Source organism: Dryobates pubescens, chromosome 12 (assembly GCF_014839835.1).
Source record: "Dryobates pubescens isolate bDryPub1 chromosome 12, bDryPub1.pri, whole genome shotgun sequence".
NCBI classification, from domain to species: Eukaryota; Metazoa; Chordata; class Aves; order Piciformes; family Picidae; genus Dryobates; species Dryobates pubescens.
This window is the reverse complement of record NC_071623.1, coordinates 22,554,477-22,568,588: the sequence shown is the minus strand read 5'-3', so window position 1 is coordinate 22,568,588 and position 14,112 is coordinate 22,554,477. Positions and strand designations below refer to the sequence as shown.

Genomic DNA, 14,112 nt, shown 5'->3' with positions numbered 1-14,112 from the left:
ACAAACTACCAAATGCTACTACATTTCAGAATCCTAATTTTTAGTGAAAACCAAAGCACCTCTTGAAAACGAAGCACTCAAACCAGAGATGGCACCTCTCGACTGAACCCTGACACATAGATTTAACTTCTATAGTAAACTTACCCCGTGGTGGTTCAGCTGGTTTGGTCTGAGTTTCAGGTGCTGGTCTTCCCCCAGAGGGACGGACATGGCTTTGTGGTGCACTAATAACTCCAGCTCGAGGTGGGACAGTCTAACACAATAATTGGTAAAAAGAAAGCATTTTAATTGTAATTTGGATGCATAGTCATCTAGAGTCATCTACTGCTAAATCATTCAGGATAATTAGGGCTCTGTGAGAAATAAATTATTTGAGAACTGTTGCTGAACTAAATTTTCATTCACATACAAAAGTAAAGGCTATATTCTAAAAGCATTAAGGTTCAATTCAAACCAAAGGATTTTCACAACACCCTTCAGCAAAGCATTATGAAGGTTCAGTTCAAAGGATTTTTACAACGGTCTTCAACGTTTTATAAAACAATTACCTGTGCAACAATGTTAGGAACACTATTATCTTAGCATTAATATTAATTTTACACAAGCTATGAATTATTGTAAGCAACAAGAACAATGCCAGCAACTGCTTTATTTGGAGATCTTGTAAGGACATGTTGATACCCCACCGTCAGTGCAGACACCATCCACCTTTCAGGCAATGATTAGAGCCTGCCATTTGCAAAGAGCAGCTACAGTCAGTTTTGTATAGTGAAAGAACAAAACTGATATATTTCAGCAAGACAAAACAAAAAATCCAGATCTGCCCCAACCCCATCATAAAACTATCATGATGCAAGATGGTTTGCAAATTTGTTTCCTCTAAAATTCTGTGTACTTGGTGCACTGACAAAATATTAGTAACAGTGGATGTCCTAGAAAAGGTTTTCAGAACAAGCTCTATTGCACAACTCTCTACACAAACAGGATTTAAAAACAAGCAAAGAAACTTCACCACTGCAAAACAAGGCTCATCCTTAATCTTACTTTTACTAGTTTTATGTACTCTACTTCAAAGACTTTGTATAACATCTGATTCTTGGCTGAGTCCATTTGCCAACTTTCTAAATGCTTTAAACCACCTAACCTCTGAAATATGTCTCTTTTTTAATTGCCAAGATGCATTGTGTCGTTTCTTGGAATGTTCCAGAGGTAGGCAGAAGGATGATCAGATTACATTTCAATATGTATTTTAATAAAAGAACAAAAAAAGATCAAGATACAGATGCATCCAAAAGGAATAGAAATGAAACAGAAGGGAGAGCTAAAATAATCCCCTGGACCACCCAGTGGCAAGGGGAACCACGGTGGCTCCTGTCCCTGGTGCTGAAGTCCTTGAAATGAAATGCTGCTCAAAACACAAGCTGAGGAAACAGACAGAATCTGTGTCAGTTAGGAAATCCAAACAAGGGTTGAGCAAAGGTTTGAAAAGCCAAGCAGGTCTTAGGAGGTTAATTTTTTTTTTTCAGACCTTCTATTACATTTGTTTGGTTGGTTTGTTGTATTTTGTCTTTTGTTGCTGGGTTGTTTGTTTTTTTGGGGGGTTTTGCATGTGTGAGTTTTTAAAGACAGTCTCAATGCCTGCAAAGGGTGAGATGCAGTCAGCTTTGTCCTAACAAATTATGCTAGCAATTTTAGCAGTGTGGCTCAAAAACACTTTTTCTTCCCTTAACACAAGGCTCCTACTTGCTGTTGTTAAGAGAAACAAGGCAGTTGTCTTCCATCTCTTGTTTTCTTGCTCATAGTGAAGTGCATTCAAGTGTCCATAAATCCTTCATTCACTTCCTTGGCTTCAGTTCCACAAATGAAACAATGAAATGCAGATCTAATATTTGTTGGATGTTTTGTCAAAATAGTTGAATGTTTGAACTTTAAATGAAGACCTTCATTGCACATCAAGTAATCAGCCATATAAGACACCAACTGCCTATGTAATACAGTAACTGCCTGCAAGGAATTAGCTGCCATCAGGCTATACATTTCAGCACAGAAGATAATACATTTGATGATACCAAATCAACAATGTAGTCAACAGGATCATATAATACAAAGAGTAACTTGGCAGGTGTTTTTTTTTGGAAATGGACATAAAATGCAGTATTATTTGGGAGCCCATGAGGTGAATGTATAGAGTGCAAAACAAAGTCATGTCCAGTAACTATATTTTGGACTATTCTTGGCAAACAGGAATTGCTGAGGGAATTCATTCATATAACCTGTAAAATGGCCAGTCACTTTTGCAGTTGTCTTACACTGTTATGACTGGCCAAACCCCACTGCTAGTGTAATAAACTGGAGAAACTTAGGAGGAAAATTAATTCAGGACAGAACACCTACCGGTCTGGTTGCACCATGTCCAGAACCTGTGCTTGAAATTGCAGCTGGAGGTGGAGGCTGGTTACGCACTGGAACAGATATCAGAGATTGCTGAATTAGAACACATTTCAGCATCAAATTATTTCTGTAATTAGTACAAAGCATGTATTTATATTACCTAAGTTATCTTTTCTTTGTGTTCCAGGACTTTTTTGTGCTTTGAAGCATGAAAAAAATAAATAAATCAGATTATCTTTGTTAGATAAGCTACAAACAGGTATTACACAGCAATGGTACATTACCACTAATGGAAATAAATGGGAGCAAAAAAGACATTAGTGAGTTTTAAAAAGGTTGTTACATATTAAAAGTCTATCCATCAGGTAAGCTGTTACTCTAGCACACTGTTATCCCGTGGCACATGTGGAGTAATTTGACCCTTCTAATTACAAATTAAGTCAAATCACCTCCTATTTGTTGCAAGCTAAAGACGCCCACTTGTACAGGTACCCTGGGTTCTCAATCGTGCTAGAAGTTGTTGTTTTCTTTTGTAGTATGTTCTGCAAATATTCTAATAGCAGTCTTTAAAACAAAGAGAACTTATGTAACATGCTGATTCAAAAAATCATGCCCTCAGAAGAACACATCTGTAGTTTGTACATGGCTCAGCGATCTACAGGGTCTACACTGAAGTTCCTGAACTTACTCAGCACCAACCTCAACATTTACATGCTGATGCTAAAGACAGCCTTGTATGCAACATTCAAGTTGTGAAGTGCAAGATAGGAAAAAATTACCTTTACCTCACTCAGCCAAGTGCACAATTTCTAACAGGCAAAGAGGTTTAGGATTCTGGCTTGTGTTTCTGTTGCCTATTTCCCAGGAAGGTAAAATCACCGTGTCAGTTACAGTAACTGGAAGGAATACTCTGTGGTACATAAGACACTTAGTTTATCAAATTGGCTTCCAGTTGTCAGACAACCCTGCTTTCTTAGAAATGGTTAGAATGGGTTTCTGGGTACAGTTCTCAGTAATGCAACTCATACTCTGAAGAACCTGGCAACAGTTTAAGCCTATTCTGAGCAGGAGGCTGGACTAGATAACCACCAGAGGTCTCTTCCTATATTCTGTGCATATAGTGATTTTGCCAACTCAGAAAAGTGAGCCAGCAATGTAGCTAAAATTAATTGTAGCATAGAGGAGGACATCCTGACTGTGACTATATTCAGACTTTTATTGCCATACCTGTTTGGTGGTTTTTTTTTTTACAAAGGGACACATTCCTGAAGAGACAGGAAGGAACTCAAAACCATGACTCTGCTGGCCTGGCTAAAACAGGACCCATTCAACACTATGCACATACTCCAACTAGAATAATGCAAGAGAAATGCTTCTCATAAATGAATGTCACATACATTTAGGTATCAGAATCAAAATATCTACATTGTGCTCTTTAGAAAGAGACAAAATATTAAATTATAGGCTAAATGATTTAAATGGAAGTTTCTCTCCCCAAAGTATATGAACACATGTAGTTCTTTATGAAAAGTTAGGCTTCTTAGAGTACTGATTTAGTTACACCTATAGTGTCTACTCAAGCAATCAGTCAGCTACAGATTATCCTGAGAGTCAGCCTTGAAAGCATTCCTCTTGATTAGTGCAGTTTAAGTTCTCAATTTTTCATGAATGAAAACTGCCTTCTATAACAATTCACACCATCACTGCAAAACAAGAAGCAACTTGATATTCTGAAAACTGTGTTAAATAAAAGAAGGAAGGTCATACACATTAAATACCTTCATGAAACCACCTTTAGTATCACAAAGGCAACAATATTAGTCAGGTATTAAATCAGAAATCCATTTCTAGAATACAAAAATCATTATGTTACCTTCTACTTCTCTCCTAGCTACCCCAGGACTGGGAGGAGCTCCAAGACCTTTTCAGAGAAAGAAGAGAAGCTGTACATTGCATAAGAAAAGCAGTAGATTGAGAAAGCAAAACCAGAAAGAACACTGCCACAAGACAGCTTGACATAATTTATAAATGGCCTAGCTAGACTGTAGTTACATGTGGGAGATGACTCTTTGTAGCAGCATGGGGAAGCCAGACAGTTATGAATTAGAGGTCAGCAAGTATGATCATGTTTAGAAACATGCCATTGTTTCAGTTTTACATTAAAGTTGAAAGAGAACTTCATTTCTTCAGTATTCACTTTCTACAAACTTTTCTAAGTTGAGAATGATGTTAAATGTCAGTCTTGAAACTCTTCAAAAGCAGAGCATATACTTACACTCAAATACTTGAAAACAAACAGGTACATGAATTATACCCTGCACCATTAATTCTGTTTCTTGTAATTTAAGAGAATACTACGTAGTATGTTTCTGCCAAGACTATATTTGAATAATTTTATGGAAGGAATGTTTTCCACTTTGTATAATGTATTGTATCCTACAAAACTGTGTCATTAAGTTATCTCCAAGCAGCACTCTGTACTTGGGAAAGCTGTATCAACTGGTGCACAGTAGATGTTACAGTTCAGACTGAGAGAAAGAATATTTTCAGTCATTCCTAACCATGCTGAATTGTTTTATTTCTGCAATATGATCAAGCATATACTGGGTTCATAAAACTGTACGGTAAAAACATGTCAGGACATAGGTAACTAGACAATATGCAGGGGGAAATCCTCAAGGCATGCGTACAGGAAAAAGTAACAGCAGCATCTGGCAGCTCTGGAGTGGCTCAAGTATAGAGAAAGGCAAGGGAGCCAGTGTAAAAGAAGCCTACCTTAAAAGCAACTTTTGCCTTAGCGATGACACAGCCTCATGCTTTCTCATCATGTGCCAATGTGTGATATCTGCTCAGGAGCTCTCTATGATCTGGAAAGAGTGCTGTGAATTTTGTCAGATATGGGTGGGGGTGTCACTCAGAGTAGGAAGAGTGAAAGCTGCAGATGAGGCTGGTATGTGATTATCTCCAGAGATGTAAAATCTCTGGTTTGGCTGAACATCTGGTTAAGATGTTAAATATTAGCATATGTTGTATATTCTGGGTGAGTTCCAGGCTCTGCCAATTGACATTAGAGTTTCATCACAGAAGTTTCTGACAGTGAACTTCTCTGCAACAGAAGTGGCAATGAGGAGGGGTGAACAGAATGTGTTTGAAAGGAGGGGGCAGAGGAGGAGAGCACTGCAGAGAACATTTCACTACCCTCAGGTACTAGCTCTGCCCTTCTCTCACACAACCCAGAGGAACCCTGGGAAAGAAAGTAATAACCCATAGGCTATGAGAAGCCTGCTTGCTAACTGAAGGAAAATATATGGAGACAGAGAGCAGCCCAGCAGATTACAGGACACACCTCTGAACACTCTGTGGTTACAGAGACTTAAAGCTGGCTGTTCATCTCAGTGATGATGCCCATGGCAATGGACACAACAAAACCTCTCCAAGAGGAGGGAAGCGGCCTGCTCATTTCACAGATCATCTGCACTTTCCCTCCCTAAAGCTCAACTCAGCCCATAGTTAGAACAGGTATTTTCAGGATGCTCTTAAGCAAATCTTGTTTTGTGCAAGATGATTAATAAAGTCAACTCCGTTCAGGAGAAGAAAGGCTGAGAACCTCTTTGACCATAGAACATAGACACGTTCCTATGTTGGTGCACCATATAGAGGAAAACTTCAAGGCATGAGGATTTTAAAAGGTTTTGCAAATTTAAAAATATTCATTATATGGGAGAGAAAAGGCATAAAGGTCAAATACTCCATATTTCACTTACTAACAATACTCTTCAACAGTGATAAAATTATGGTGCTGTGATAATGCTGTAAATCAGCATTATAGGAAAAATTTAATCTTAAGGACAGTGAAAGATGTACATCTAAGCCTGCAACATTTGTTGTTTTACTTTAATTTTAAACTATTCTTGTAGTCTGTATAAAGCTTGAAATCTCTATTGCAGTTTGAAACTTTATATTGCAAGTGAAGAGATCACATACTTGATTTAAATGCTATTTTAAACAAAGGGGGTGGATTTCCACAGAAACAATCTGTAACTTACACCCTGACATCTTTTAGACATGCAAAAGTAAATGTTTTGCAATGATTACATTTAGATTCATAGTATCAGTCAGGGTTGGAAGGGACCACAAGGATCATCTAGTTCCAACCCTCCTGCCATGGGCAGGGACACCCCACACTACATCAGGCTGGCCAGAGCCTCATCCAGCCTGGTCTTAAACACCTCCAGGGACGGGGCCTCAACCACCTCCCTGGACAACCCATTCCAGGGCTTCATCACTCTCATGGTGAAGAACTTCCTCCTCACGTCCAGCCTGAATCTCCCCACCTCCAGCTTCATTACATTCCCCCTAGTCCTATCAGTACCTGACATCCTGAGAAGTCCCTCTCCAGCCTTCTTGTAGGCCCCCTTCAGATACATATTAGCTTGATGGAAAATAATGCAATCCCAGCTTCTCTTTAAGTATCATGTGCATATATGCATGCATGTGTGTGTGTGTGTACAGATGTGAAATCTACACCATTTGCCTACATTTAAATAATGCATCTACTGTTTTACCATTAAGGCTTCTTGTTTCCTACACTACAGAACATTCCTTCTTCCGCAGGAAAAGAAGAAAGGCGGTCTTCCCTGGTATTTAAAAGAAAACCCTAAAACAGCCAATATAAAAAAAGCCTTTTTCAAAATGACTGACAGAATCTTAATGCACCCAAAACTCCTGAACTCTCCTCTGCCAAACACCCCACGCAGCAACAGGCAAACAATAAAGACGCTGAACACTTATTGCCAGGCTAATGTGACTATTAAATATCAGTGTACACTAGGGAAGTGCTTGCTTTTTTCGTGCATGTATTCTCATAATTTTACATATTTGCATTTCTTTATTGCTGTATATTCTAGGTTTCTTTTATTTGGGGGAAAATCACAATGAAAATGTAACGCATTTTCCCTACATTATTGCATATACTGAAAATATTGTGCTTTCTCTCAATCTTAACCCCATCTTGGCAGTTCAAACCAATGATAAGACAACTGTAAGCCTTGGTTTTTTTTTACATCATTCAGGAAAAGTATGAGTAATATTATTAAAGGAAAAAAACCATAACTAATGTTATTTTTTTAACTTCAAGTAATTGACTACAAGTAGCCTTTAGAATTTTTAATTTTCTGTAAAAATTTGCTTTGTATTAAATATTTATTTTTCTTGCATAAACAGAATGCAACCTTTTGATTTTCAACTACAGAAAAGTGACAGCTTATAAAATCCTCAGTGGAAATCTTGTGTATCGAGCAGGCAAAAAGTATGTGGTTTGCAAACTCCTGCAGTGAGTACATAGCCTTGTTTGTTTGAATTCCAAGTTACTTCTGATGTGCAATATGACAAAACTAAAAAAAAAAACCCAAAACTTGGATGTCTAAATCCTACTCCCATCTTCGAAGCATATTGAGTAGAAATGTTGTAAGCATTGAAGGGAGGAGAGCCCTCAGGTGAAAAAAAGAAAAGGTTAAAACACATGAGAGAGAGAAAAAAACCATAACATTTAAAATGCACAACATTTTAAGATATGGGCAAGGTCACTTTGCACATGCCACAAATGTCTAAAAACAAAGTATGATGATGCTTTAAGGGAGCCTTCATTCTAGGTAAGAGAAACAGATGCCATTTCCCCAAGCATAGCAACATTTATACTGCTTCCAGTCCTGTGCTAGCTTGCACAGAGCTGAGCTCAGGTACCACTGTAAAGCAAAGCATTATGCAATGAGTGGAAAATGTAGAGGATAGAAAAAGTGGGATGAGCTTTTAGTCAGAACAGTATATAAAAAAACCAACCAAAAAACCCTACAATCCTGAAAGAAGATTGCATAGCAAGCAAGTTTTATGCAAGTTACAATTCTTCATGGAAAGCTATGTTGGGAGAGTGCAAAAAACCCCAAAAAGATGGAGGCTAATCTTTGCACAATTGAGGCAAACAGGACTGTGTCAGTGCACATAAAACTACATAGGACTGAAGCAGTACAATGAATTAAATCTCACACATGTTGCACATTATATTTAAACTGGCTAGTCTCTAAAACTTAAGCATTTTAATACATTTGAAATATTATGCCTTTGGCACAATAACCTCCTCCATTCAACTGTATGTATGAGCCATTCACATCCCTGCCAGAGAGCAGAGTAAGTTACTTGATACTTAAATACTAGGTAAACCCTTTTACTTACTTTCTGAGATTGCTCAAAACTCATCAATTATTTCCTCAAAAAAAATCCTCTCTTACCAACTCAGTGGCAGTGTCTGAAAAGCCATTAAGAAAGTATTATAGGGCCACTAACTCTTCTCCCTCTATCCCACGTATTAATGAGCTGACTTAAGTCCAAGCAGGGCAGCTCAACTATGAAGAGTGTGACAAAGACAGACAAAGGTTAGTTTCAAGCAGCAGCATTTCGGAGAATGCATGAGTTGTTATCACATGCAAAATTAGATCAGGCTGGAAAAAAACCCCAAAGCTAGCCTGAAGGGTTGATACAGCCCTCAGCACTATCAAAAGGGAAAGAATTAAGGGAAAACATAAAGATTTTGTTACTTTGTAAAGACCTGTAGCTTTCAAGTGCCTTCAAAGTAACTGAATAAATTGTTTTGCTAACTATGTGTTTCTGAAATACACCCTGGTTCCAAGAACTAGGGAGGATGTTTCATGTCTCTATGAATGACTTCAGAGCACATTTCAGACTTGGAAACAGGAAACAAACTACCCATATGTCAGTGTTCAGCTTAGAGACAAATATAGCTCAGTGATTTGGAGCATTCTGTTAACTGGTGATCATCCAGGGGAAACTGGGCCAGACCAGCAATAGTTTCAACTTGAACAACCAATAGATAATCACTGCAAGCAGCTACAATATCAATCCATTTTACAATGCACCTTGTCATGGACTGTGAGGAAAAAAGTAGCCTTAGCAAACCAAAGACAAGTTTCTGCTTGCACAGAAATGTTAGCTGGATATATTTTGATGAGGACTATGTAATAAAAACCTAGAATAATTTTTATCTCTCTGACTATAATGTCCCAACTTCTGGATAAATATTTTTTCACTAAAAAGTCAGCTGTAGTTCAGAGCTCTGAGAAAGAAATTACACTGACATTCAAGAATTACCCATTTTTATGCCTTAGGACATCATCATATTAATACTGTCACAACAGAGGACCATAGTAGTTTTGCTATGTAGTCATATTTGAAAACAATGAAAATCATTACCTCCAAATTCTTTTCTAGCAGGTGCAGGACTCCTACCGCCTTACAGTATTTAAGAAATGAATGCAGCAATAATGAAAAATATCAGTACAGTGAGAGGGAAGAAAGAGAATGAGAAAGTTAAAAATGACAAGGGTCAGTTTGTTATTAACTCTGTTGCCCATATGCTTCTGAACATCCAGTTTCTCTTAGTGCTCAACTGTTTACACTTTTATATGATCCATATGAACTCTAAGAACTTGGACACGACAAAATGCACACATATTCATGCCAAACTTAAAGGAATACAAATCAATGAATGCACAAGATTTCTCTTGTATTTTAAAAATGAAGATGCTATAAAAATGAAATTGTTGAGTAAACACTGCTGTAGGAAGCCCACATTTTGAAACTGTGACAATAACTACAACAGTTTTAAAACTTACTCTGCAAACACGGTGACATTTAAATGGTAAGGGAAAATCTTGTTATCTCCTATGCTGTTACTGCTATTAAAAGAACCAACCACTGGGCCCCAAAACCCAATATAACGTGTAGTTTAGGTATGGACTTCAAAGTTCATCTCACAGACTTGAAACAAAACATTCCTGACCACCTGATACACATTACTGCATTACCTGATGGTGGAGGTGGCCTCTGTGGTGGAGCCGGGCGTGCAGGAGGAGCAACAGGGCGAGGTGGTGGAGGGCGCTTAGGCTCCAAGCTCTGAGAAGATTCCTTCTGCTGGGCACCAAGCTGAAGTTCAGCTGAAGAACATGAGAGAGCACAATGCAAAAAATGAATCACTTGTACATTCTAATCACAGTGAAGCAAGTTGTTCTCACAGAGACAACAGTCAGTCCTCCCCTGAAAAAATGATACAAGGAAAACAAAGGGGATAAAGCCATGGTGAAAAGAAGCAGATTTCATAAACTGAAATTTTTGTCTCATATGCTTTAACCAGTATATGCTTCTCATGGAATCCTGAACATTCTTATAGATTGCGGAGTTCCAAATTTAGATTTTGATCTGTATCTGTGAAGTAAGTGCTCTGGAAACAAAATATTGCAAGAGGATTTCTGAAGGCATCTTAGCAGTTACTGTAAAGTTACTCCAAATGGCACTGACATAAACTGTTCCAGAAGCTATTCCAAACTATGTAATTCTAAATATTCACAATGAAGCTGAGTTTAAACAGAAGCTTTCATATTCTACACCCAGTTTACAAATGTACTGATTACACATTACATACGACAGCTGATGGGAGCATGAATTGAAATGGGCTGCATTTGAAGAGTATGACTAGGCTGAACTGGGATTATATTGACCCACTGCAACAGCAATTTTGAACAGAGGTTTCAAACTAATCAACTTAGAAAGTGTATCACATAACTGTCTGAGATATCTCTTTCATGAGAAAACGCTAAAGAAGTAGAGCAAGTGAGTTTGCAACAGTGTAGATCAGTGGACAGAGTACTAAATAAGACTCGGGAAACAAAGCTCTTCCACTGCCCATTAGGAAAACTGAGACACAAAGAATGAGGTGAATTGTCCACAGCTGCTTATGCATAAAATGCTAGATAGCCTTTTGCATCATAGCCTTTTCCATTAACCTAAAGTCTCTACTGAAAATAATCTATAAGCCAGCATTCTACCACTGGGCCATACAGCTGCCAGATTGCACAGCTGTAATAGAGGCAGCTGAGCAATGCAATACACACTGTGTGTAGAAACAGGTGGGCCAGGAGTCTTTGTGGGTGCTCGGCTTGGTCTCGCTGGGAGCGTAGGTCCATCCGACAGCGTAGGGGATTGACAGGGACTGGAACGTGGTGAAGAGCTTGGGGAGGTTCCAAGACCAGAACTTGAAGTTGGCTGTAGATGCTGAGGAAGGATTTCTTCCACTTCAGCACTATAGTCATCAATGTCTCCTAAATAACAAAGCAAACCCCACCAAAAAAAAACCCAATTATAAACTGACTCTAGGCATAGGGTTTTCTGCAAAAATTCCTCAAGTTCCAAGCAATTAGCTCAACAACCAAAGTATGATTCTTGCATCATAAAATTACACATGAAAACTGGATATATATTCAAACCAGCTGAAAACACTCCAAATGCACAATATATATTATAGATATCATGGGTAATCATAATGGTGTGGCAACTGCAATGTTGCTTCATCTGAGAAACAATCTGCTGTACAAAGAAGACCTTGGCAAAGAATTATTCCCCTGGTTAGCAGTAGATGTCAAGCTTCACTTAGCAGCCTTCAGAAGGCTGGGCTGGGGCTTTCAAGATTTGTAACACTATTTGAAAAGGTGATGTTTAAAAAAGAAGAGAAGTTCAGCATGGATGTGCCTTTGAAAACTAAAATGCAACTTCAGAATAGTTTTATGTTGATATTACAAACACCTAAAATAGACAATTATTCCATCACACTCCAATAAGATCATAGTAATCCTTTCTTCTATAACTTACAGGCTTCTCTCTGTCCAGGTACATGAATGACACACAATGTTCTACAGAAGTTCCAGCTTCACCTCTGTGCTGCTCAGCAGTAACAGAGTAACTAGGCTGCTAATTAGAAAGTAACTCCCCGATACCACAGTTTGTGGGATTTGAGATGTCACATTTTAAGGGACTGTTAATAAAATCAACCAATCATACAGGTGTCCAAATTGTTAACAAGTCCTGTTTCCTACTTGCATTGGAAAACAGATAAAGTGTCTTATGACACTGAAATTTCAACTTTTCATACCAGTTTCCCGTATCTATACCCTTACCAAAATGTATTTTCCCTTATGAAACACCTGTACAAAATAACCTCAGCCCACTCTTTCCAGACAACCTAGCTGCTGTCTCCTTTCTTGAAACTTTTGCAACATAATATTTGCTACTAAGAAGTTTGGATAGAAATTCAAGGCAAGTGAGCTACTCAGGCTTTGAATAAATCAATATGGATAGAATGACTACATCCATGAAGTACATCTGTTCAAGAAACGACAACCAAAAAAGATCCTGTAAAATACACGTGACAATGCAATGCACAGAGGAAATGTCAGCAGGTAAGGTGTAGAGGGTTGTTTTGCTGCTGTCTGAAAAACAGCTGGTTTACTTGCCAAGGATATAAGAATAATAATAAATTTTGATGTGGTGAAGAAAGTGAAGCAGACCTGTGGTAAGAACTGAAAATAAACTGTGACAAAGTACATAGATTAGAAAAAAATGTAAGTAAAGAACAGCAAAATTCCAGAGGCACAATTGCTGCAACAGTGATTCACAGACCCACAAATTCCAATTGGGTTGGAATGGACCCTCAAAGGTCATTTTGCCCAGCCCTGCTGCAGTGAGCAGGGACATTCCCAACTAGATCAGGCTGCACAGGGCCACATCCAGTCTGATCTTGAATGTCTCCAGGGACAGGTCTTCAACCACATCCCTGGGTAACCTGTTCCAGTATTTTACCACTCTCATTGTAAAGAATTTCTTTATGTCCAACCTAAATCTACCCTGCTCCAGTTTGAAACCATTGCCCCTCGTCCTAGCACTACAAACCCTTCTAAATAGTCCCTCCCCAGCCTTCCTGTAGGTCCCCTTCAGATACTGAAATGTAGCTGTAAGGTCTACCCAGAGCCCTCTCTTCTGCAGGCTGAACATCCCCAATTCTTTCAGCCTGCCTTCACAGGATAGGTGCTGCAGCCCTCCAATCATCTTGTGGCCCTCCTCTAGACCCAATTCCAGCAGGTCCATGTCTCTCTTGTTTTGGGAGCCTCATAGCTGGACACAGTACTCCAGGTGAAGTCTCACCAGAGCAGAGTGGCAGAATCACCTCCCTTGACCTGCCAGCCACACTTCTTTTGGGGAGTTGAGGGGGTGTAAGAATATCAGTGTTTAGCATGGGAGCTCATTAATGTTATTAATCTATTATATCTATTGGCCAAAAAAACCCCCACAATATAATTGCACTGTGCAGTTGTATTTATCCTGCTTATAGGTGTCTTCATGAACTGTAAAGGTTGCCTGAAGGAAGTGATCCTGAGTTGGTAGGTCACAGGAAGTGAGAAGAATAAAGAGTATGTCAGCAAAGTAGTGAAACCTAGAGTGCAAACTGACACTGCTCAACAAGTGTCACAATACTGTTGGAAGTAACAGGATTTCCTATTAATCTGGTTTAGAGGAGCATATATCTGTTAAATCAAATTATTGATGCATGCATTAAATTAACCACATAGAGGTCTGTAAGCATTTCAAAATGAGGAATACTGTATTTCCACAAACCTTCCATATCATAGTCTGCAGTAACCTCAGCATCTTCACAAAGCAAAGTGGAGCTTGTCGATGATGGCAGCCCAATATTAATCTTCTCTAGATTCATTTCATCTTCCAAAGTTCTAATCCAATCTGGATTTTTCAGGCTTATGTTTATAGTCCTTCCTAGTAGCTGAATTGCCAAAAAAAAAGAAGTATGCATAAAACAGAAACTGT

The 14,112-nt window shown here is 38.6% G+C and overlaps 1 protein-coding gene across 8 annotated transcripts in view; it reads right to left on the bottom strand.

Moving 5' to 3' along the window:
• Positions 1-14,112, bottom strand: part of SYNJ1 (synaptojanin 1) — a 66,161-nt gene that overhangs the window by 7,995 nt on the left and 44,054 nt on the right. For 6 of the 8 annotated variants that reach the window (XM_054166071.1, XM_054166077.1, XM_054166076.1 and 3 more), the window contains 8 exons: positions 13,906-14,068; positions 11,352-11,558; positions 10,269-10,397; positions 9,655-9,693; positions 4,265-4,312; positions 2,552-2,590; positions 2,395-2,462; positions 145-253 (listed from right to left, as the gene is read on the bottom strand). In XM_054166071.1, coding sequence (XP_054022046.1) covers positions 145-253; positions 2,395-2,462; positions 2,552-2,590; positions 4,265-4,312; positions 9,655-9,693; positions 10,269-10,397; positions 11,352-11,558; positions 13,906-14,068 — 802 coding nt within the window. The remainder of the gene's footprint in view (positions 1-144; positions 254-2,394; positions 2,463-2,551; positions 2,591-4,264; positions 4,313-9,654; positions 9,694-10,268; positions 10,398-11,351; positions 11,559-13,905; positions 14,069-14,112) is intronic. The other 2 variants (XM_054166072.1, XM_054166073.1) reach the window with 2 other exon arrangements.